Source organism: Callorhinus ursinus, unplaced genomic scaffold (genome assembly GCF_003265705.2).
Source record: "Callorhinus ursinus isolate GAN/ISIS: 27379988/994484 unplaced genomic scaffold, GSC_fseal_2.0 scaffold38, whole genome shotgun sequence".
Taxonomy (NCBI): domain Eukaryota; kingdom Metazoa; phylum Chordata; class Mammalia; order Carnivora; family Otariidae; genus Callorhinus; species Callorhinus ursinus.
In genome coordinates, this window is record NW_027397100.1 from 11,128,519 (window position 1) to 11,153,859 (window position 25,341).

Here is a 25,341-nt window from a genome sequence, read left to right on the forward strand (position 1 = left end):
TGGGGCGCCTGGGTGGCTCAGTCGTTAAGCGTCTGCCTTCGGCTCAGGTCATGATCCCAGGGTCCTGGGATCGAGCCCCACATGGGGCTCCCTGCTCAGCGGGAAGCCTGCTTCTCCCTCTCCCACTCCCCCTGCTTGTGTTCCCTCTCTTGCTGTGTCTCTGTCAAATAAATAAATAAAATCTTTAAAAAAAAAAAAGTTGATACATTTTTTTCCATTTGTACTGGTAATAAAACCTATTAGAGCATATTTAGTTTTGCATGTCCCCAATGACTTCTAGCATATTTGGAAAGTAGGAAAAGAAAATTTACCAGTGATCTTACCAACCTAGCACAATCACTGTTTGCATTTTAGTGGATTTCTTTTCAGCCATTTTCTTGCCATTAAAAAATCCATCTTTAAAAAACACATAGTTGTAATTATAGTTTATGTAAGAAATGTTTTTAAATTAGAAGAGTTGTGTGGTGTTCTTATGTTTCCATATCATCCTCACTTAACAGAGATGCTAAAAAATGAATGTTCACTTACTTTTGGGTTAAGAATGTGATCTTCAGTCCCAAAGCTAATGGAGAAAATGGCCACATGGTGTGATCTTTAGTACAGGTACTCTTTGGTAGACAACGTAACTGAAAATAGCAGGTAATGTGACTTCTCTAGATCTAAAAGTTAGAAAGTAATTTAGTTCTGTCCTGGACACAGTTCTTTCCCTCCGTAAACATGTGTTAACCACTTATTTTCCTTTCCTGAAAGTATTTAAAAATGTTTTTGTTTGTTTTGTTCCTGAATTATTATTTTTAGTCATATCACTATTAATAACCCTTTAAAAGTTATTTTAAAGGGTCCTTAAGACTTGAGGATTTTAGGTAGTCCTCTGGATGTTTTTAGTTGGGTCAAGTTGTGCTTTTCAGATTAGAGAAAGAGAATGGCTCTAAAACATTGGCTCCTCTGAAACTTTTGTCGGAACAGGAATAAGGGGAGTCTTGGGGAGCCCCTTGCTCTCTGGGCTCAAAGGCTTATATAAATTAATTCTCAAAATATAACTTGTTTTATTTTTTTGTGATCTCTAGTTCCCTCCTCCCCATTGTATAGGCTTACCAAATGGTAGCCTATGACATAATAGACATAAACATTATAATAAAAGGAACTTTATTAAAAACTGGTAAATTTTTATATCAGGTATTTTTTTAAGATTATTTATTTATTTATTTATTTTTGAGAGAGAGAGAGAGAGAGAGAGCAAGCACAAGCAGGGGGTGGGGGCAGAGGGAGAAGCAGACTCCCCGTTGAGCAGGGAGCCTCATGTGGGACATGATCTGAGGATTTTGGGATCATGACTTGAGCCGAAGGCAGACACCTAACCAACTAAGCCACCCAGGCACCCTATTTCAAATATTTTTAAGAGTTAATTATTACAGAATATCTTAATTAGTTTATCCTCTCTGTAATTTCTTAATTTTTATAGTGTGCCTCTTATTACTTGGCAAATAAATTACAGTTTTCACAGAACAGTGGATTATACATTGTTGATTATATAATTATGCATTGTAATGCCCTTTTTCTATCTTCTTTTTTCAAAGGTTTTCTTATTCTCCATTTGGCATATGCTACTGGAATAATATTCACCATGGTTTTGGATGACCTTCCAAACTTAGAAGACATCTATACTTCCTTGTGTTCATCAACAATGGAAGACTCAGAGATGGATTTTGATTCTGGACTAGAAGATGATGACACAAAAAGTGATAGTATTTTGGAGGATTCCACAATCTTTGTGGCCTTCAAAGGAAATATAGATGATAAAGACTTCAAATGGAAATTGGACACAATATTGGAGAATGTGCCCAATTTATTACACATGGGTAATTTGCTTTAATTATTTTCTTCTTGTTACTCTTTTTTAAAAATGTTTGCTTTTCTGTGATTATCCTGAGTTTCACAAAGTAAAACTGCTATACTGGATTGAAAGGCTGATTTTAAGTGCAGGATTTTAAGTGACATATAACATATTTCAGATATACAACATACCATTCCATCAATAAATCCAGTTAACATCTGTCACCGTACATAGTTACAATTTTGTTTTCTTGTGATGAGAACTTTTAAGATATACTCTCTTAGCAATTTACAAATATGGAATAAAGTATTATTAATCAGTCACTATGCTGTACATTATATCCCTGCGACACTAACAGGAACTTTGTACCTTTTGACCCCCTTCACCCATTTCACCCACTCCTCTCACACCCCCCAATCTCTATCAACCACCAGTCTGTTCCCTGTATCTATGAGCTTGGTGTTTTTGTTCTTGTTTTGTTTTGTTTTTAAGATTCCACATGTCAGTGAGATCATACTGTATTTGTCTTTCCTTATTTCACTTAGCATAATGCCCTGAGGGTCCATCCATGTTTGTTTTAAATGGCAAGATTCTTATTTATGGCTGAATAATATTCTATTTTCTATGTCTATACCACATTTTCTTTGTTTATTCATCCATCCACAGACACTTAAGTTGTTTCCATATCTTTGCTTTTATAAATAATGCTGCAGTGAACATGGGGGTGCAGATGTCTTATTGAGTTACTGTTTTTGTTTTCTTCAGATAAATATTCAGAAGTAGAATTGCCGGCTCATGTGATAGTTTTATTTTTAATTTTTTGAGGAACCTTCATACTATTTTCCACAGTGGCAGCAACAGTTTACATTGTCACCAACAACACACGAGGGTTCCTCTTTTCATCCTCACCAACGCTTGTTTTTTGTTTGTTTGTTTGTCAGTAATAGCCATTCTAATAGATATGAGGTGATATCTCATTGTGGTTTTGATTTGCATATCCCTGATGATTAGTGATGTTGATCACCTTCCCTGTACCTGTTGGTCATCTGTATGTATTCTTTGGAAAAAAGTCTATTCAGATCTGCCCATTTTTTAATTGGATTGTTTGGATTTTTGCTATCAAGTTGCCTGATTTCTTTAAATATTTTGGATATTAATTCCTTATCACATACATGATTTGCAGATATTTTCTCCCATTCATTAGGTTGCCTTTTCATTTTGTGAATGGTTTCCTTTGCTCTGAGGAAGCTTTTTAGTTTGATCTGGTTCCAGTTGTTAGTTTTTGTTTTTGTTTCCTTTGCTTTTTTGTGTCCCATTGAAAAAAATTGCCAAGGCCAATGTCAAGGAGCTTACCACCTATGTTTTCTTCTAGTTTTATGGTTTCAGGTCTTACATCAAGTCTTTAATCCATTTTGAGTTAACTTTTGTGTATGGTATAAGATAGTGATCCAGTTTCATTCCTTTGCAAGTGGCTGTCAAGTGGCTGTCTAGTTTTCCCAGTAACACTTATTAAAGAGACTGTCCTCTCCCTATTGTGTATTCTTGGCTCCTTTGTCGTAAATTAATTGATCATATATGTGTGGGTTTATTTCTGGGCTCTCTATTTTGTTCTGTTGATCTGTGTGTGTCTTTATGCCAATATCATACTGTTTTGATTACTATAACTTTTTTTTTTTTAAGATTTTATTTATTAGAGAGAGAGACAGCGAGAGAGGGAACACAGCAGAGGGGGTGGGCAAGGGAGAAGCAGGCTTCCCGATGAGCAGGGAGAATGCTGCGGGGCTCCATCTCAGGACCCTGGGATCATGACCTGAGTCGAAAGCAGACACTTAACGACTGAGCCACCCAAGTGCCCCTGATTACTGTAACTTTGTAATACAGCTTGAAGTCAGAGAGCTAGAATTTTTTTTTATAGAAATGCTGTTATGTTTCTTTTAACTACATGGAGAAACTGGACATGATAAGGTATTGCTTAACATAGTTATCTGCTCTAGTGGATAGGAGTTAATTCTTAAGACTCATATTTATTGTTTTTAACTCTGTGATCTTCAGTTTTCTTTCCTTCCTTTAATACTGGATCTTGAAGGTCCCTTAAAGCTTAGAAAGATCTTTTACTTTGTGGTTCTACTTAAAATGTATGTGAAATGTGTTTTCTTAAATTTTAGATCAGAGGTTACCAACTGGCAGCCTGTTGGATCCAGCCTGCTACCATATGTTACGGCTCTACTTTAGTTTTGTTTGTGTTTTTTTTTAATGTTTGAATTTCATTGCCGATGCTTTTAAAATTGAAATATTTTACAAACAAATCCAGACTTGACGTTGGATTTAGCTCTAAAAATGGAAAGATCTGGGGCACCTGGGTGGCTCAATTGTTAAGCGTCTGCCTTCAGCTCAGGTCATGGTGATCAAGCCCCACATTGGGCTCCCTCCTCGGCGAGAAGCCTGCTTCTCCCTCTCCCACTCCTTTTGTGTTCCCTTTCTAGCTGTGTCTCTCTCTGTCAAATAAATAAATAAAATCTTTTAAAAAATTAAAATAAAAATGGGAAGATCTGATGACATTAAACTCTCTTTCCCTGATAGTGCTGAGGAGCAGCTGCTATTTAGGGCAGGCCCTCATCTCACAGCGCTCCCCTCTGGCCTTTTCATGCATTTAGATTACCTGTCTGGGACTTGTGGGCATTTGTGTTTTTGAACCTTGGTTTAGATGGTGTCAGATAGTGATCCAGTTTCTAGATCCAGGATCTAAACCTGATCCAAGTTTAGATGTTCTGCATCATTTCTGGTTAGCACAGTTACCTACTCTCATCAGACATAGTACAAAGCCTAGGTTGTATCCTTTTCTTTTTTAAAAAAAAGATTTATTTATTTTGTGAGAGAGAGAGCACAGAGGGTGAGGGAGAGGAAGAGAGAATTTCAAGCATATATCATATTACACAGGGACAAGAGTGTCTAATGAGCATGAAATTGTTCATTGCTCTTAATTACCCACATTTTTTCCTGGTTTAAATTGCTTAATCAGGGGCTCTTGGCTGGCTCAGTTGGTAGAGCTTATGACTCTTGATCTCTGGGTTGTGAGTTCAAGCCCCACCGTGGGGTTTTAATTTTACACTAAAAAATAAAATAAAATATAGATAGATTATTTATGGCTTTCAAATAAATTACCAAACCCAGATTTATGATGTTATCACCATATATAAGATTGTATTCTTGGTCCAAAAGTATTTTAAGTCAAATCTTCTCAAGTATGATGGAAGTTAAAAAACTTTTGATAAAATATAACCATGTTATAGACAAGGATTTTTTTTGTAACCGTATCACGAATAGATAATACCATAAGCAAATTTGATGTTTGTCTAGACTTTGTATAAGATTCTAGTACTCTTTAGTTTGGCAAGAAGCCCTATAGCATCTGTACTCCCTGGAACTAAGTTCCCTAGCTTCCTGTGTTTTGCTATTTGGAGATATAAGTGTTATGGAAAGGAAATTGACCTGAGAATCAGGGGTGGATGTTAATGCCATCCATCTCTGATGCTGCTAGGTAACCACAGGATTCTAGGCAGATCACTTAGCCTAGCTTGGCCTCAAGTTTCCTCACCTGGTAAATAGACTCGAACTAAATATTGCCTAATCTTTCTAAATTTCTGTGATTGTATTATTTCACTGCTTTTAGCAAGTAGTCTCTCTTTTCAACATTAGAACAAGTGAACTCCATGTTTGGATAAGTTCGCTTTCAATGTCAACCAATTTCATAGTGGTTTTGGAGCTGGAAGGGACTTTAGACAATATGTAGGCACTTTCCTCTATCTGTAGATATATCGGATTTTGACAACACATACGCCTGTGTGACCCATTTTCTTTATATTGAAATGTATAACTGAATAGAGGATACCAAAGACTTAATTTAGCCAAGTTCCTAACAAGAGGGAAAATTATTTTGTCTTGGGTTGTTGAAAAAAATCGTTGTTTTTATCAGCTAACTGGGCCTGGGATTTATTTTCTATCTGTAAAACACAATTACAAGCAACTTTAACCTCCTCAGTTAACTTTTGTATCTTCTTTTAAAAACAGGTCCTGAAGTTTGCATTGACTTTTCAGACTTGCTGAAATGAATGTTTTCATATCCTAACTGAAGCTTCATTGTCAAATTATACTGTTTTTCCCTTCACTGTGCTTCAGTGAAAATTATACTCTTATTTAAAGCAGGAAAAAAATTTTAAATCAAAGATAAAAAAGACTTAAACCCTCCTTAAATTAAGCATTTATAGGACATTAGAAGAAACGATTTCTCCCTGTCTTTATATCTTGCACAGAGATACTTGTTAATATTTAAAAATGAGTATAAACCAGCATAATCTGCATCCCATATTTTTATAGAATTTCACTGAAATTTGAGACTTAAATGTTCTCATGATGCCAGTTCACATACATTGAACTAAGTTCAAAAGTAGACCTTAGTCTATTCATTTAAACTTCTCTCTCTCTTCTCTCTTATAGTCCTCCATCTTACTGCTTTCCATGTATTCAGTGCATGTATCAGGTCCTTTGCTAGGTTTTTGGTATATATTTTCTCATTTAGTACTCACAATCTCATGAAGTAGATTTTTCACGGTTTTAAAGAAGAGAAGGGTGGGGCGCCTGGGTGGCTCAGTTGGTTAAGCGACTGCCTTCGGCTCAGGTCATGATCCTGGAGTCCCAGGATCGAGTCCCACATCGGGCTCCCTGCTCAGCAGGGAGTCTGCTTCTCCCTCTGACCCTCTTCCCTCTCGTGCTTTCTATCTCTCATTCTCTTTCTCTCAAATAAGTAAATAAAATCTTTAAAAAAAATATAAAGAAGAGAAGAGTTAGTTTCAAAAAGGTTAAATAGGGGTGTCTGGATGGCTCAGTCGTTGAGCGTCTGCCTTTGGCTCAGGTCATGATCTCAGGGTCCTGGGATTGAGCTCCGCATCAGGCCCCCTGCTTAGTGGGAGGCCTGCTTCTCCCTCTCCCTCTCCCCCTGCTTGTGTTCCCTCTCTTGCTGTGTGTCTCTCTGTCAAATAAATAAAATCCAAAAAAAAAAAAAAGGTTAAATAATCTGGTCATGGCCACTCAGGTGCTAAGTGGTAAAGCTGGGATTAGATTTGAAGTCTAGCTAATGCCAAAGACTAAGCTGTCACAGCTATTCCAAGTCAATGCTCTGTCTTGTTCTTTTGTTTTTGGTTTGTTTGTCCCATGTCTTCTGGTGGCTAAAAGATTACTAATATTATTCGCTTTCTTTCACGACCAAGAATCCAGCAAGCTAAAGGTACAGAAGGTGGAGCCCTGGAACAGTGTGCGTGTGACATTCAACATCCCCCGGGAAGCAGCGGAGCGGCTACGGATCCTGGCTCAGAGCAACAACCAACAGCTTCGGGATCTGGGGATTCTCTCCGTTCAGATTGAAGGTGCCCATCTAGACCCAAATCATAACAACAGTAGAACGTAGCATGATTTTCTGTGCTGCTTTGTCTGTTCCTCTCATGTTTCAGAATGCCAAGTAACTCATGTAACCTGCACCTCACATTGCAGCACCTTAGGATAAAGAGGAATTGAGGCTTCGTCTGGGTCCTGATGCTTCAGCATCCACAGTCTCAGACTCTGTTCCCTTGGCTGATTTTGTCAGTCTGTCAGATTGAGATTTTACTGGCACCCTGACCAGAAACTGATTTGTCTTTTAAAGAATATCTAATTTGATTAGCTTCCTTCTACCAAATAAGCTTTAGTATTTATTTCTTTATTCATCTAACAGAGATTAGGAGGCCTTGAATGGTCCTTTTTGTAGCAGTATTCATTTTTCAAATATTTTGCCAGAGTGGTCTTTTCAAAATGAAAATATGCTACACATGTGCGCGTGCACACACAGCCTAAAACCCCTGCTCTGGCTTGCTGTCGTTCACAGAATAAGGACTAAACTTCTTACCATGACCTCATGACCTTGTGTGATCTGACCTCTACCTTTCTCATCCAGTCTTAACTCATACACCTCTCCTCTTTGCTGTTTGTTCATGCCTCTCCAGCTTTGTTCTGGCTCCTTGAATTTGCATTTCTTCCTCCTGCCAAGGGCCCTTTGCACTTTTGTTTTCTCTATATGGAATGTTGTCCCTTACCATTCCCCCTTCCCTTAGTTAATACCTACTCAGCCTTCGAGTATCAGCTTAAATCTTCTTGAGGGTATAGTTTCTGAACTCCTTGATGAAGTCAGTGTCCTTTATGTGCTCTCACAAAAGTCTTTTTTTTCCCTCCTTACATCATTTATGTAATGCTTTCATTAGAGCAATTATTTGACTACTACTTAATTCTCCCCTAGAATGCAAACTCCAACAGGGCAGAGACCATGTCTGGTTTTGCTCACTGTTGTGTTCTGCTTGCCTGGAACATGTTAGGTTCCTTAGTAAACATATGTTGAATGAAAACAAGGGAAGCACACACATAATAGCACCACTTTGCTTTAGCACTTGGCATACAACGATAAGTATAATATGGTCCTTGCTGTTATGAACTCAAAAGAAGCTCCTGACCTTGGTGAGGGAGACAAACCTGTGAGAGATCTAAGTACCAGGTATGGGGGAGCATAGAGGAGGTTAGAAAGGATTATATGTATTTTGAAAAATGGGGTAAATCCCATCATTTGATAAACAAGGGAATAGTGGTTTAAACAACAGTCTATCATGAAAAATGTTGGATTATCTAAAAGGATCCAGAAAAGTAAAATTAATTCACAGCAATCTATAGGATATAGGATGAACTTAGGAAAACAATTTTTGGCTACAATAAAACTATATAGGCTGTTTATATTTTATGTTTTTTTTTTTTAAGAATTTATTTATTGGGACACCTGGGTGGCTCAGTCGTTAATCGTCTGCCTTTGGCTCGGGTCGTGATCCCCGGGTCCTGGGATCGAGCCCTGCATCGGGCTCCCTGCTCACCAGGAAGCCTGCTTCTCCCTCTCCCACTCTCAGTGCTTGTGTTCCCTCTCTCACTGTGTCTCTCTCTGTCAAATAAATACATAAAATCTTTAAAAAAAATTTGTATTTATTTAGGGGCGCCTGGGTGACTCAGTCGGTTAAGCGTCTGCCTTCAGCTCAGGTCATAGTCCCAGGGTCCTGGGATCAACCCCCATATCGGGCTCCTTATGCAGTGGGAGCCTGCTTTTCCTTCCTTCTGCCTGCCACTCCTCCTGCTTGTGCTTCTGTGCTCTCTCTCTCTCTGTCAAGTAAATAAAATCTTTAAAAAAAAAAAAATTTATTTGAGAGAGAGAGTGAGTGAGAGAGAGAGAGAGCACAGGTGGGGTGTTGGGGGGATAGGAGAGGCAGAGGGAGAAGCAGACTCCCTGCTGAGCAGAGAGCCCGATGCGGGGCTCAGTCCCAGGACCCTGGGATCATGACCTGAGCTGAAGGCAGACACTTAACCGACTGAGCCACCCAGGCGCCCCAAAACTCTAAATGTTTTATAGTCTCTGTTACCTATTTACGTGAGTTAAAAGGGCTTTGGAACTTTATGTGGTCGTGTTTTCTACTGGAGAAAGGAAACACCAGTTTCTTCTTTTAATCAGACCTATTTCCTGTAAGTTCTCTTTAAAAGGATATGGTGCTGGCCTTTATTATAGCCATAAATTAAAGCATAGGTACCATCAAGGAAGTAAAATAGGTAACATATATTTTAAGAAATTATGAAATTCACTTACGGCAATGATTATCCCATTACAGAAGAGAGTTCTTTATTCTTTAACTTTTAGGATATACATGTGTATCCCAGGTGATCTCCTTTTCTCTCTCCACACTCCCTCAGAATTTAGGCAGGATTGAAAGTGGCGGCAGCAGCTTTGCCTTTGTGAAACTGGTAGCTAGCTTATGTCTTAGTGCATCGTGAGAGGAGGTGTTGCTACCGCCATGGTGTCCGCTGCAGGGGTGCAGGGAGAGGTGGTTCCCCGACAGCCTGTTTTCCATTGAAGAATACTCTCTGTACCCTTCCTTTCTCGAGTTTGGGCCAGGAAGTTGGGAAGACATCTTTTTTAAGGACATTTTGTGACCCCTCTATTCATTCATGGTGATTTAAAGCAGAGTCTGCAAACTCTTTCTGTAAAGGGCCAGAGAATAAATTTTTTTTGGCTTTGTGGGCCCTCAGATCTCTGTCACAACAATTCCAGTCTGGTTGTAGTGCAAAACAGCCATAAGCGTATGTAAGTGAATAAACATGGATGTGTTCCACTAACACTTTATTTAATTATACAGGCAGCAGGCTAGATTGGGTCCATAGGCCGAGGTTTGCCGACCCCTAATCAGCAAGTTTGGGACCCTGTAGTGTTTTTCCCTTGTGTTTCTTTGATACCAATTAGCTTATATGCAGTTGGCAAATAGGTGAATGATAACACTATAATGTGGAAATTGTGTGTGTTCATATAAAGAAGGCAAGGGAAGCTGGAATAGTGGGAACAGAAGGATGATTACAAGAAAAAAGAAGACAAACTTAGCTGCTGCATAGGTGGCAGTCCTTTCAGCTCTATATCCAGATAATTAAGAATCAGAATTTATATTCAGATACCTTTCCTCAGAGATGCACCCCCAGACTAGCATGGCTCTTGGCTTGTGACAAGTTTCACTTCCTCCTGTGCCTGCTTTAGTGGCAGCCTCACTGGCTCAGAGCTCTTTGGCCTCTGCATTATTTCAGCACCTGTAACCAGGCATTTCCACTGGAAATGTTTTTGGATATGTTGCCTCCACCAGTTACTGTTTTTACTAGAACTCTAGTTACAAAGCCACATAGGTTGGTCCCAGCAACACCGTTTTTCCCATAAAATCTGTTATTTTCAGTGTGAGATTTTACAGAATGTGGGATTTTCTAGGAATGCATTCATCATATAAAAAAATGCCTGTAATTCTTTGTAAGGTTATAAGTTGACGATTCATAATATATTCACTAAATAGCTAATGAGTGCCTACCATGTATCAGACACCATTCTGTGTCATAAGGATATAATCAGGGTGGCCATATATTAAGGATATAATTAGGGTGGCCATATAATTAATCATCTAAATTGACACTTTTGAGAGTAAAAGGGATGCTAGTAACAACTGTCCCCGAACAATAGGTATAAAGGAACTAGGGCAGATTTATGGTTACCCTTGTATGGGGATGGGAAAGGCAGACAAGAAATCAAGTGAATGAGTAAGTAATTACATGGGATGTGCTCTGAAGAAATAACAAGATGTGGTAAGGGTGACCTACCCTTGGATAAGACAATTGGAGAAGGTCTTTGGGGGCCCGTGACACTTAAGTTCACATGAAAATTGAGAAGTTGGCTTACATGAAGAGAGCAGGAGAACTGTTATAAGCAGAGGGATCAACATGTGCAAAGGCCTTGAGGTGAGAAGCAGCTTTGTGTGCCTAAGAAACTAAAAAAAAAAAGCCACTGAGGCTGAATCCTTATTACTGAAGGAGAAAATAGTATAGTTGAAGTTGGAGAGGTAAGCAAGGGCCACATCTGGGCTGTTAAATATGGTAGCCACCAGCCATATGTGGCTGTTGAGTGCTGGACGTGTGGCTAGTTCAAACTGACATGAGCTGTGAGTAAAATACATAGTGGATTTTGAAGACTTAGCACTCCCAAAAAAGAATATAAAATATTTCATTAACTTTTGTATTAGTTGCTTGTTGAAATAATAATACATTAGATGTGCTGGGTTAAATAGGATATTACAATTAATTTCATCTTTTTTTTAACCTTTTTACTGTGGCTTCTAGAAAATTTAAAATTATATGTGTGGCTCATATTACATTTCTTTTGAACAGCACTGGACTAGATAGATCATTTAAGGCCTTTATATCCTGTTTGGAGGAATTTGGCTTTTATTTCTACAACAGTAGGAAGTAATAGAGCAGTTTGAAGCAGAGAACTGACATGATCTGATGTCCATTTCAAGAATAATCTTTCTGCTTACAGTGTCTTAGCAAGTTTGGTATATTAATAGTTCCTTCCCTTAATTGGAAACCCTCAAGATCTGTAGTCTCTTTTTCTTTCATTCCTGTCTCCCATAGGCAATTTTTTTAAAAGATTTTATTTATTTATTTATTAGAGCATAAGCAGGAGGAGGGGCAGAGGGAGATGGAGAGGGAGAAGCAGGCTCCCCGCTGAGCAGGGAGCCCGATGTGGGACTAGATCCCAGGACCCCAGGACCATGACATGAGCCGAAGGCAGACACTTAACCCACTGAGCCACCCAGGTGCCCCTCCCGTAGGCAATTTAGAGCATCTTATAGCCCCTGGTAATTGGTCCCTTATTAGTAGGATGTTTATGCCCTATGACCAATCTACCTGCCTGGTTGAAATACTTCATACAGAAAGGTGACTTTATCAGTGACAAGACAGAGGAAACTACTTTGTCCTCATTAGCTTCCTGCTTTATCATCTGGCTCTGTAAACCAGGACCCCACAATATGGAAGGATTACTATCAATGCAATGCTGCCTTTTGCCTCCTTAGCCACCAGCTAGCTATACTCTGTCTGTCCACTACGTGGTGCTGTCATCCAGAGGAACAAAATTTTGGATTAAGTGCAGAAAGTATCCTGAAATTTGTTTCTTTTTATCATTTAGCCAAGTAAAATTTTTTTTTAATTTTTTATTGTTATGTTAATCACCATATATTACATCATTAGTTTTTGGTGCAGTGTTCCATGAGCCAAGTAAAATTTAAGTTACCTCTAAGTTTAGAGTTACCTCTAATTAATTAGAACACTTCTAGTGATGTTACTTACCAGGATATTATGAGGTTCAAATGAGATAAAGTCTTGTAAGCGTTAAAAACTGTACAGGGGTGCCTGGGTGGCTCAGTCATTTAAATGTCTGCCTTTGGCTCAGGTCATGATCGGGCTCCCTGCTTATGGGAGAGTCTGCCTCTTCCTATCCCTTCTACTCCCCCCAACCCCCTGCTCGTGCTTGCACTCAATCTCTCCCTCTCACTCTCTCAAATAAATAAAATCTTTTAAAAAAATAAAATAAAAATAACTATATAAATGTTGGTCTTATCATTAGATGTTGTAAAAGTAGATTAGTAGCAACCTATCTACTCTTCATTGTATGAATATCTCTAATGGATATCTATTTATATTACAGTTTTTGAAAGGGAAATGATATTTTTTTTAAGATTTTATTTATTTGAGAGAGATAGCAAGAGAGAGCATGAGCAGCGGCAAGGGAGGAGGAGAAGCAGGCTCCCTGCTGAGCAGGGAGCCCAACTCAGGGCTCAATCCCATAACCCCAAGACCATCACCCGAGCCAAAGGCAGACACCCAACCGACTGAGCCACCCAGGAACCCCCGGAAAATGGTATTTTGCTCACAAATATTTCAGTGTCACTGTACCATCATATGTTCTTTCTCCATTAAACCTAGTCATATCTCTACCTTCTGATTATAAATTCCCAAAAGGTAATCTAGGATTTTGAGAATTTCTGAGAACATTTTCTTCCTTCTCACACACATAGAACACACATGCACCCACACACTGAGCTAGTTAGAAATAGATATTCAGAGTTACAAGCTGTCTCCTGACACTATACATCATTAATGATTGCCTGTCTGCTGTATTGTAAGGATTGATTATGTTCTTCTTGTGCTTCTTGTAAGTAAACCTACTCAGATGAAGTTGAAGGAAGACCCATCGTATTGCACTTACCGTTTTTGTGATGGTAAACTTACCATAATTCAAAAACACAGAAAACTGAAGTTCTTGTATACTTATTTTTAAGCAACATTTGCATCTTATTCTGATGGTTTCCTTTTTATAACCTGTCATTTTCAGGGGAAGGTGCTATCAACCTGGCTTTGGCTCAGAACCGAAGCCAAGATGTGAGAATGAATGGACCCATGGGAGCTGGAAATTCAGTTAGGATGGAGGCAGCATTTCCCATGGCAGGTGGTCCAGGTGAGATCTCCCACTCAATTATATGACATTTTACTGGTTTGCTTTTTTTCCCTTTATTTGCTAATGTTTGATCATTTGGGTCCTGCAAAATAGGTGGAGATTTCTGGTACATCTCTGTTTTTTGGTTTAGGAAAGCATGATTTAAATCACTCTTAGGATAGAGTCACAGAGCATGGGCTCATGCTTAAAGGTAGATAGATGAGCACTGAGCTGTGCAGCAAACATTTATTGACTTCTTTTTATAGGACAGGACCTCTGCTAAGTGTTAGAGATAGAAATGAATAAAATATTTTCTACCCTCAGAATGTTTATAACATAATGGAGAATGTAGCTTTTCAACTCACACTTACTCTGAGGCCGAGAATCTGTGAGCTGAGTTCTTGTGTGCTTATGTGGAATCTGAAGAAGTATATGGAAGAATATGTGTTTTTAGGTATTTAGAATCTGAGAGAGTTATAAATTATTTGCAAACTTTTCCAGTAAAACTGAAATTTCTTCTTTAGAGATTGAGCTCAATATTCTGTGAATCACAAAATGTTAGAATTAAATTGGCTCTCAGGGTGCCTGGGTGGCTCAGTCAGTTAAGCGTCTGACTCTTGATTTTAGCTCGGGTCATGATCTCAAGGTTGTGAGTTGAAACACCCTGCATGAGGCTCTGCACTGTGCATAGAGCCTGCTTGGGATTCTCTCTCCCTCTGCCCCTCACCCCACTAAAAAAAGAAGAGGAATTGAGTTAGCTCTCATATATTTTATTTTTTATTTTTTGGTTAATCCCAAGCTTTATTTTTTTTTAATCTTTTAATTTTTTAATTCAATTAAAATACAGTGTATTACTAGTTTTGGAGGTAGAGGTCAGTGATTGATCAGTCTTACGTAGTACCCAGTACTCATTACATCACGTGCCCTCCTAAATGTCCATCATCCAGTTACCCCATCTTCTATTCCCCTCCCCTCCAGCAACCCTCAGTTTGTTTACGATTAAGAGTCTCTTAGGGTTTGTCTGTCTCTGATTTCATCTTGTTTTATTTTTCCCTCTCTTCCCCTATGCTCCTCTGTTTTGTTTCTTAAATTCTATATATGAGTGAGATCATATGATGATTGTCTTTCTCTGATTGACTTATTTTGGTTAGCATAATACCCTGTAGTTCCATCCATGTTGTTGCAAATGGCAAGATTTCATTTTTTGATGGCTGAGTAATATTCCATTGTATATATATACCACATCTTCTTTATCCATTCATCTGTTGATGGGCATCTTGGCTCTTTCCATAGTTTGGCTATTGTGAACATTGCTGCTATAAATATTGGGGAGTTTGGGTAGTTTATATGTCTAGGAATACATCCATTTCTTCCAGATTGCCTAATTTGTTGGCAAACAGTTGCTCATAATATGTTTTTATAATTGTTTGTATTTCTTCAGTGTTGGTTGTGATTTGTCCTCTTTCATTCATGATTTTATTCATTTGGGTCCTCTTTTCTTTTTGATAAATCTGGCCAGGAGTTTATCAATCTAATTAATTCTTTCAGAGAACCAGCTCCTAGTACTGCTTCTTGTTCTCTTTTTTGAGGTGAGTTTTTCCATCTTGTCATTCTTGCAGAAAGTGGTTGCTTTTCTATTTGTAGAGTTGTAGCTATTCTTTTCTTAGATCGCTGGTTGAGTTTGCAAGTGTTCAGAATGATTTAATAGCTATCTAGCTGATTTCCTGGAACCAAACAAAACTAAGGTCTCCTACTCCTCTACCATCTTGGGCTCTCAGTCCCAAACTTTAAATCTGCCTCAGGCCTTGCCATTGGCTCCCTTGCCACCTCTCGAGTTGGCTCTGATTTAAAGCTGAGGAAACTCCAGGGGCGCCTGGGTGGCTCAGTCGGTTAAGCATGACCTTTGGCTCACATCATGATCCCAGGGTCCTGGGATGGAATACTGTGTCGGGCTCCCTGCTCAGCGGGGAGTCTGCTTCTCCCTCTCCCTCTGCCCCTCCCCCCATGCATGCACAAGCTCTCTCACTTTCTCTCTCGAATAAATAAATCATTAAAAAAAAAAGAAGAAGAAGCTGAGGGAAACCCTGGAGCTCACAGAAAGGAAGCAGTTTGCCCAGGGTCAGGTAGCAATAGCCTAGTATCACAGATCTAACTCCCAGTCCAGTGCTCTTTTCACTACACTAGTGGCTTTCAAACTTTTTCTGCTGCAGGACCTTTTATTCAAATAAACCAGAAAAGCACACTGCTGTGGTTAAAGCATAGTAACCACCTGAAACTATACCCAGTCATTCACTTCCCCACTTACCACAGTACCTCTTGAAGAAATACAGCAGGATGGAGAGCATCAATTTATAAAGCCATTGTTCTGAACTGTAGCTGAAGACTTGGCCATATAAAATTGAAACTAGATTTTTATCCTAGCAGTGCCATTTCCTGGTTACCTCAAGCTAGCTATACCTCTCCAAGCAGCAGTTTCTTCACCTAAAAAAATGAAATAAAAATGTCTACAATCTTTTGAGCTCATGCTTGAAGGTGGATGAGCCGTAAACCCTGAAGCTAACATTTACAGAGTTCCTATTATATGTCAGGACCTGTGCTATTGGGCTGTTATGGAATACCACATAGTAGATGTACAGTACCCAGCCTGGTACCTATAGTAGGGGGTCAGTAGTTAGAGTTCTCCACCGAAGTCTGAGCATTTGGTATTGTGGTAGCTTGATGAGAGATAATCAGTGATGCTATTGCCAGTACTAAAGAACCAGAGTGGGAAGAGTCTGGCCAAGTTGCCTATAGTTAGTGAAAGAATAGATCTAGGATGAGGAGGACCAATAGAGGGAATGGCTGAAATTTTTCCAGAATTGATGAAAGATGTGAGTCCTCAGAAATCCTGAGCAATATAAATAAAAATAAATCAACATTTGACACAAAATTGTAAAACTGTAGAACATGAAAAAACAAAGAGAATGTTAAAAGCAACTCAGAATGAAAGACCAGTTATTTACAAATGACAAGCTATCAGATCATAGCTGATTTCTCAGCAGCAACACTGAAAACCAGGAAACATTGGAACAGTATTTTCAAAGTGATGAGAGAATAATTGACAGCCTAGAATTTTACACCTATTTATACTATAAAGAGTAGTATAAAATAAAGACATTTTTGAAGACACTAAGTGAAGTTACCATTAACAGACTCTTGCTAATTGAACTGCTCAAGAATCTACTTTAGGAAGAAGAAAATTGAATCTAAAATGGAAGAAATAAGGTTTGAGAAGGAATAGTGAGCTAAGTAATTGGTAAACATTGGATAAATCTAAATAAGTATTGGCTCATTTAGCAATAATGATGATCACATGTTTATACTTTAAGTCAAGTATGTCTGTTGACAAAAGATATAATTAAAATAATAGAGGGGTGCCTGGGTGGCTCAGTCAGTTACGGATCTGCATTTGGCTCAGGTCGTGATCCCCGGGTCCTGGGATCCAGCCCTGCGTTGGGCTCCTTGCTCAGCAGGGTGTCTGCTTCTCCCTCTGCCCCTCCCCTGCTGGTATGCGCTCACAGTCTCTCTCTCTCTCTCTCAACTAGTAAAATCTCTTAAAGTAAAAATAAAATAATAGAAATAAATGTGTAACTTATAAGCTAGTAGTGGAGGGGTAGAAAGGAAGGGCATGTTGGAAAAAAATCCAATAAAATTCAAGAAAATTAGGAAAATGGCATAGGAAAACACCATAGGAAAAGAAGGGGTAAAAAGCAGAGGTATCATAAAAAAAAAAGAAGGGGTATCATAAAATGATAAAATGAATCAAAATATATCAGCAATTAATAGTAAAGGTAAATGTATTGTGAACACTGATAAAGAGTGATTCATCAGATTGAATAATCTCAGATTTAGTTATGTGCTCTTACAGGAAACACATAAAACATAAGGATTTGGCTCATAGTTAAAAGGATGGAATAAAAGATAATCCTGGTGAATATTAACCAAGAAAAGGTATATAACAATATTTTTATCAGATAAAACAGACTAAGATAAAAAGCATTACTGAGGATAAATAGGGCCACTTTTTGATGTAAAAGGAAATATTCATCAGGGAGCTAAACTTTTATTACATACTTAATAATCTAGCCTCAAAATATGTGAGGCAAAAGTGGAACAGGATTATATGGAGATATCACATCTTAGGGGACATATTAACACATCTGTGTTAGTAATTGATGTATTGAGCTTATTTTGAAAATTAGTAAGGATAATGCTTGAATAACATAAGTAAAATAGTTTGATATAATGGAGGTACATAGAAACCATGCACTAATAAATCAAAAATTTTTAATCTTTTCAAGCATAAATGGAACATTTATACAAATTCACTGTATTTTTCTAAAATCAAGTTTCAGTAAATAACAAGATATTGGTATCACACAGATCATGTTCTCTGACCACAGTACAATTAAATCACGGCAAACAATCAAAAAAAACAGCTAACCAAAATATCCTGTATTTTTAGAAAATTTAAAATACGTTCTGAATATCCCTGATTTTTTTTTTTAAGATTTTATTTATTTATTTGACAGAGAGAGACACAGTGAGAGAGGGAACACAAGCAGGGGGAGAGGGAGAGGGAGAAGCAGGCTTCCCACCGAGCAGGGAGCTTGATATGGGGCTCGATCCCAGGACCCCGGCATCATGACCTGAGCCAAAGGCAGATGCTTAACGAATGAGCCACCCAGGTGCCCCTATCCCTGATGTTTTAAAAAGCAATCATGATGGACAGCAAAAAATATTTAAAATGGAATAATGAAAATTGTATGTACCGAAATTTGTGAGATGTAGCCAATACAGCACATGGAAGAAAATTTAAGCCCTCAGATAACTGTGTCAGAGCAGAACATGAAAATTAAGAAGCTAAATATCTGACCTAAGAATTGAGAAAAAGAATAGCAGAGTAATAATAATTTAGGAGGAAGGAAGTAATAAAGATAAGAGCAGAGATAAGTATTAAAAAAACAAAATGGAACAAAGTAGCAAAACCAAAGATGTTTCTTTGAAAAAACAATTAAAACTGATGAATACGGTAAAACAAAGAAAAAGAGAAGACATAAGCAATGTAAAGAAGGAAAAAAGTGTGTACTTCAAAAGGGTGAATTTTATAATATATTAATTATATCTAAAAAAATGGGGAAAAGTTGTGAATAACTTCATGCTAATAAATCTTAAAGCTTCATCAAATTAACATTTTTCTTGAAAATATAATTTAACCAAAACTGATTTAAGGAAACTTGAAAAATCTGTAACTATTTAAGAAATTGAAATAATTAAAAATTTGTATCCCTATGAATCAGTTCGTATAACTCACAGGCCCAGATAGTTTTCCAGGTGAGTTTACTAAACATTTAAAGAACAGGGGCGCCTGGGTGGCCCAGTTGTTAAGCGTCTGCCTTCGGCTCAGGTCATGATCCCAGGGTCCTGGGATCGAGCCCTGCACCAGGCTCCCTGCTCAGCGGGAAGCCTGCTTCTCCCTCTCCCACTCCCCCTGCTTGTGTTCCCTCTCTCGCTGTGTCTCTCTCTGTCAAATAAATAAATAAATAAAATCTTTAAAAAAAAAAGAATTTAAAGAACAGATACAGATATTCTTCCAGAGCATAGACAAAGAAGAAAGAAGCTTTCCAGCTCTTTTTTGAAGTTATTTTAATCTTGATGCCAAAAATCAAAGAGACATGAAGAGAGGATAATATATTTTCACTTATTAATATGGATACTAAATCCTAAAAGTCTAATAGTATCAGAAATTGGAAAGATGTGGAACAAGAGTAGTTCTCAAACTGCTAGTTGGAATATAAATTGGCATAATGACTTTCTTTTTCCACTTTTTTTTTTTTAAGTTTATTTAAGAAATCTCTACACCCACCCCGTGGGGCTTGAACTCACAACCCCGAGATCTAGAATTTCACACTCTTCCCACTGAGCCAACCAGGCACCCCTGGCATAACCACTTTTGAGAACAGTTTGCCAATATCTAGTAAAATGGAAGAAGCTTTTTTACTTGAAACCTAGGAATTCTAAGTATATAGTCTAAAGACATGTCCAGAAGAATACATAACATTGCAAAATTGTTAAGAATGAAAATTGGGGCAGGGGGTGGGAGAACCCTAACTGTTCATTAGCAGAGTGAATGTATGGGTTCCATAAAATGGATCACCGTTATAGCAGTCAAGATGGATGGATCTCAAAAGGTAATATTAAGTGAAAAAGGAAACCGAAGAAGACAGAGTATGATGCCACTTATACAAAGATTAAAAGCATAGCAAAAATGCTATGCGGTTTACCTACATATGTGATAAAGATAAACAAACATGCACGGAACTATTAATCCCAATTATAAGGTAAGAGAGGGAGTGGAATGAGATTGGGAAGGAGTAGGAGGCTTCTGCTGTATCTACATATGTATCTGAAGGGAATGGGGCAAAATGTTAACAAGGTAGATGATTGGTACAGAAATTTTCCATACCTTTTTATATTCTTGAAATATTTTATTTAAAAACAAATGTTGTACCAGTTCCAGTACTCTATTCTAGGGATTTTCTTTTTCCTTTAGGACTAATAAGGATGACCAGCCCTGCCACAGTTATGATACCCCAGAGTGTAAATGTGTCATCTTCCTTGATGGCACCAGGCCCCAATTCAGAGCTGCAGCCCAGGACTCCTCGCCCTGCTTCTCAGTCAGGTAATGGCCTCTCCAATCTTTGTGACTTGAAGAGTCTGGAACTCTTTGCAGAGTTTTCATTACAAAATTCATCTGTCTCTGGTATCAATTCCTAACTGCCCAACTTAAATGCCACCTTCTTTACAAAATCTTCCTTATTTCTTCAAGCTAAAAGTCAGCATTTCCTTCTCAGAACTTCTCATTCTCTTATCAGTTATAACCTAACATTCCTAAAAATGCATTCCTTTGGCTACATACTTCATGGCAGAGAATTCTATAATAAATTGGTAAGTGCAGCATGCTTTACCCTCCCTCCTAGAGATTCACACTTAACCTATTGGAGGCACCGAACGTCCTGCAATGAAGAAACCTGTCTAAGCTGGTTAGGTTCACTTGTTTTCCAAACCTAATTGACTATGTTTAATTTTGTTTTCTTATAATGCTAATGAACATAGTTCTCCAGGATACGCTTTGGAAAATACTGCTCTCCACATTTTATGTTTGGCTCTTCTATCCACTTTTGAACCATAAGCTCTTTCTAGACAACACTCATCTTTCTGTCATCTTGGCATGTTGCTTTGCATATAGAAGGTGCTCACAAACATCTCATTGAAGGTGCCAGGAGATTTACTACTGCTAATAGGATCTAGGTTGCAGTAATTTAATTATTGCTTTGTTAACTGTCTTTAAACAGATGCAATGGATCCACTCCTCTCTGGGCTCCATATACAGCCGCAGAATCACCCCTCAGGATCTTTAGCTCCCCCGCACCACCCAATGCAGCCTGTGCCCGTGAACAGACAGATGAACCCAGCTAACTTTCCCCAGCTGCAGCCGCAGCAGCAGCAGCAGCAGCCGCAGCAGCAGCAGCAACAGCAGCCACAGCAGCAGCAGCTACAGGCAAGACCCCCACAGCAGCAGCAGCAGCAGCCACAGGGAATTCGACCCCAATTCACTGCCCCAACTCAGGTGCCTGTTCCTCCAGGCTGGAACCAGCTGCCTTCTGGAGCCCTTCAGCCTCCTCCAGCCCAGGGTTCTCTGGGCACAATGACTGCAAGCCAAGGGTGGAAGAAGGCTCCCTTGCCTGGCCCAATGCAACAGCAACTCCAGGCAAGACCATCCTTAGCCACGGTACAGACACCTTCCCACCCTCCCCCTCCATATCCCTTTGGCAGCCAGCAAGCCTCACAAGCCCATACAAACTTTCCTCAGATGAGCAACCCAGGCCAGTTCACAGCTCCTCAGATGAAGAGCTTGCAGGGAGGGCCCTCCAGGGTCCCAACCCCCCTGCAGCAGCCCCACCTCACCAACAAGTCTCCTGCCTCCTCACCCTCCTCCTTCCAGCAGGGATCCCCTGCATCCTCCCCAACGGTTAACCAAACTCAGCAGCAGATGGGACCAAGGCCACCTCAAAATAACCCACTTCCCCAGGGATTTCAGCAGCCCGTCAGCTCTCCCGGTCGGAATCCTATGGTTCAACAGGGAAATGTGCCACCTAACTTCATGGTGATGCAGCAGCAACCACCAAACCAGGGGCCACAGAGTTTACATCCAGGCCTAGGAGGTGAGGAACACTGAAGCTATTTGTGTTGGTAAACTTGAGATAGATCTTAGTAGAACTTCAATATTTAGAGTTAATGGAGGGAGGATGTAATTATTTGGCTTTGTGGATATAGTGGTGACACTTAACATAACTTAGTTAACTTGATACATTATGCAGCATCTTACTGGTTACATTTAAGCTAGCCCTCTGGATAAAAATGCAGGTAACTACATACAATATAGAGATTTCCATTTTGTTTTTCAAATTATTTTTGCTTGATCTTGGACTAGTAAATTAAGATGTCCAGAAGAAACATGCATTGTATTAACTTAAACTGCTCAACTGTTGGAAAGAAAAAAAAAAAGATTATGCAGTAGAGCAAAAATGAAAAAAATACAGGGTTTTTTGGGGAAAAGTCCCTTCAGCTTTCCAATTTTGATAATCTTAATAAAGTAGTAAGCATGGTATTTGTTAAATTTGATTAAAGTGTTAAAGGGGATTAAGTTCAGAAATCATTGACTTTTATAGTTTTATAATGCCAATGCCTGCTCCTTAGAGAGGGAGTTCCACCAGTTATACCTAAAGGAGATTTATTTATTTATTTTGTAAGGTGCCTCTTGTATGAAGAAAAAGCAATGGAGCTTAATGTGTGAGAGGTAAAACGATTACAGTAAAACTTATCCATCTCCATGTTTATTATTTATTCTTATTAATCATTGATCTAGTGCACATGAATGTGCTTGGAGCTTTTCAGTAAGGTGTAGAGAGTGTCAGTAATACTGTCATCTGATAAACATGTCCCCACCAAAAGACACCCATTGCCTACCCAGAAAAAAACCCTTGCATCTTTAGTGCAACATAGCAAAGGCATGTTCTCATGGTTTCTGGTGAAATTAAGTTGCTCATCAGTCTTTTCACTCTCTTGTAATTAATTTTGCTGACTTGCAGGCTATGATATTTGAATCCTAAGAAGGTTTTAGAAAATGCAAGAATGTTTCAGCTCCAAACTTCACTGTTCTGGGCATCTAGCCCTGGATCAGTGGAAGCTGGGTAGTCCCTCCTGCAAATGTGATTACTGATTTAATTACAGTGGAAGCATGCAAATGGGGACTTGTCACTGCTAAAGAAAGGACAAATGCATATTTGTCTACAAAGTGTTTTTCAGGACATTGAAATTTGGTCCTTAAAAATAAGTGGATGAATACAAATTTTTTAAGTGAGTTTAGGTCTTGATGCTTTCATAGAGCAGATGATGTGCTCACCTAGGTGATCTGGCCACATCAAGGCCTATGTTATAAACAATGAGTGGGTTCTGAGATCCTCCTTCTTACAGATCTGTTTTCTGAAATTAAACCTTCCTATAAAAGGAAGTAATACCTTCATAAGATTCCATTAGAGCATGGCTTTTGGTACCATAGCTGTTGGAATTACAGCAAACCTTAAAAGGGGAAGGTATGATGATAATTTAATATTGCCTCACTTTGGAGCTCCTATGGATTGTTTCTAATCTCCTGTCTCTTCCCAAGAGATAAGCACAATACTGGGGGAAATTTTCTACAACAGATTGTCATCCATTTCCTTCAATGGAAAAAAAAATCACCTATCATTAATATCAGGACCCAGCTCTTTGTTTTATAGTATTTCTGATCAATTTGTTTGAATATGAAAGAATTTAGTATATTCCTTTGGTGCCTGTGTTAAAGTATGTAAAGTTTTGGGGTCTGTTGTATTATAGTGAAAAGTGAGCCCTAAACCTTGCTGTGACGTGGCCTCAGATCACATTTAGGGAGCAGATTGCCATCTCTTCCTTGGCATGTTCTAAGTGTAAATTTTTTAGTATTTCTTTTTCATTTTGACAATGCTCATGTAAGAGATTGTGTTGATTTTTTTAACCATCTTTCCCAACCTTATTATTAAAGATCTTACCAGTGTGACAGAGAGAGCTAAGCCAGTGGAGACTTCATGCAGCTCATCCTTCCTTATTCATTCCACATCTAAGCAAGAGTATAAATTTGCTAGGTAACTGCCTTACTCATTGTTTTCTATTAAGGAATGCCTAAACGCCTCCCACCTGGCTTCTCAGCAGGACAGGCCAATCCGAACTTTATGCAAGGTCAGGTGCCTTCGACCACAGCAACCACCCCTGGGAATTCAGGAGCCCCTCAGCTGCAAGCAAATCAGAATGTCCAGCATGCAGGTTTGTTTTCTGTGCTTTATTCAGCCAGCATTTATTGAACATTGTGTGCTAGATACCATGATAGACAATAAAAATATACAGATAAATATAAGTCCTGGTCCTTCCCCTTAATCTCAAACCAAAATTATTCTTTCAGGGCAATAACTGATACAGCAAATGTAGATACAGTGTCTTGGGATCCTAAAAACACCTAAGGAAAGAAAATGAAACTTGAGTTTGAGCAGGGATCAGCATTTATTTTTTCCTGTAAAGGACTCCAGATAGTAAATATTTTAGGCTTTGCAGATTATATGGTCTCTATTGCAACTACTTAACTCTGCTGTCATAGTACAAAAGTAGCCATAAACAGTAGGACAGATGAGCATGGCAGTGTTCCAAACACTGTTTGTTTAGAAACTGGCTGTTGATTTGGCCCATGGGCCATAGTTTGCCAGCTCCCGAGTTAATAAAAGGGCAAAAGACATTTCTGGAAAGGAAGCTATAGGTACAGAAGCACAGAGGCACATGGCATTTTGGGGAAACTGCAACTTTTTAAATCTCTCTATAGTACACATTAGCTTTGTTTATGCAGAATGTTTAAATTCTAGTTTACAATGTGGTGTTTGAAGACCAGACTTCAATCAGTATAGATTTAATGCCAACAGTGTATTGTGTATAAGAAATTTTGGAGAAGAAATAGGATGGAGCAGAATGGCTAGAAAGAATTTATAAAGCAGTGTTATATATGCCTGGACTTTGTGTTCCTTGTTACTTAGGTACCACATGACTAATCTTATCCTTTCTTATTTAGGCAGTTTGGACTGAAGTAGCACAATTAGTTTCTGTGGAGAACTCCCCATCCCCACTTGGAGTTAATTTAGTTATGTGGTTGCAGCTTTAATTGTGAATCACTAAAGAACAAGAAAGTTCTAACTACCTCTTAAAGGGTGAGAGAAGAGTAGAGCAAACCACTTGGCTTTCCCCATCTGCTAATGCAAAACTGCATTCCTGAGTTTTGTGAATTCATGAGTTTTGTAGAAGTTATAAAACAGTGATAAAATCATTCATAATTCTTCCACCCAAGCACCAGCTATTTCTTTTTATGTGGTGCCTTCCACATGCACATATTGTTTAGATTTCCCCATTTATCCTAAGATAGTTCTACTCTTGTCTC

General features: G+C 38.7%; 1 protein-coding gene across 13 annotated transcripts in view; it reads left to right on the forward strand.

The window, feature by feature from the left end:
- NCOA6 (nuclear receptor coactivator 6) overlaps positions 1-25,341 on the forward strand; it is a 104,216-nt gene that overhangs the window by 42,771 nt on the left and 36,104 nt on the right. For 8 of the 13 annotated variants that reach the window (XM_025876420.2, XM_025876415.2, XM_073880525.1 and 5 more), the window contains 6 exons: positions 1,578-1,859; positions 7,099-7,254; positions 13,647-13,769; positions 20,341-20,469; positions 21,143-22,012; positions 24,042-24,188. In XM_025876420.2, the coding sequence (XP_025732205.1) occupies positions 1,625-1,859; positions 7,099-7,254; positions 13,647-13,769; positions 20,341-20,469; positions 21,143-22,012; positions 24,042-24,188 (1,660 nt within the window). In that variant the 5' untranslated portion in view covers positions 1,578-1,624. Of the gene's footprint in view, positions 1-500; positions 604-1,577; positions 1,860-7,098; positions 7,255-13,646; positions 13,770-20,340; positions 20,470-21,142; positions 22,013-24,041; positions 24,189-25,341 lie in introns of all 13 variants that reach the window. The other 5 variants (XM_073880521.1, XM_025876426.2, XM_073880524.1 and 2 more) reach the window with 5 other exon arrangements.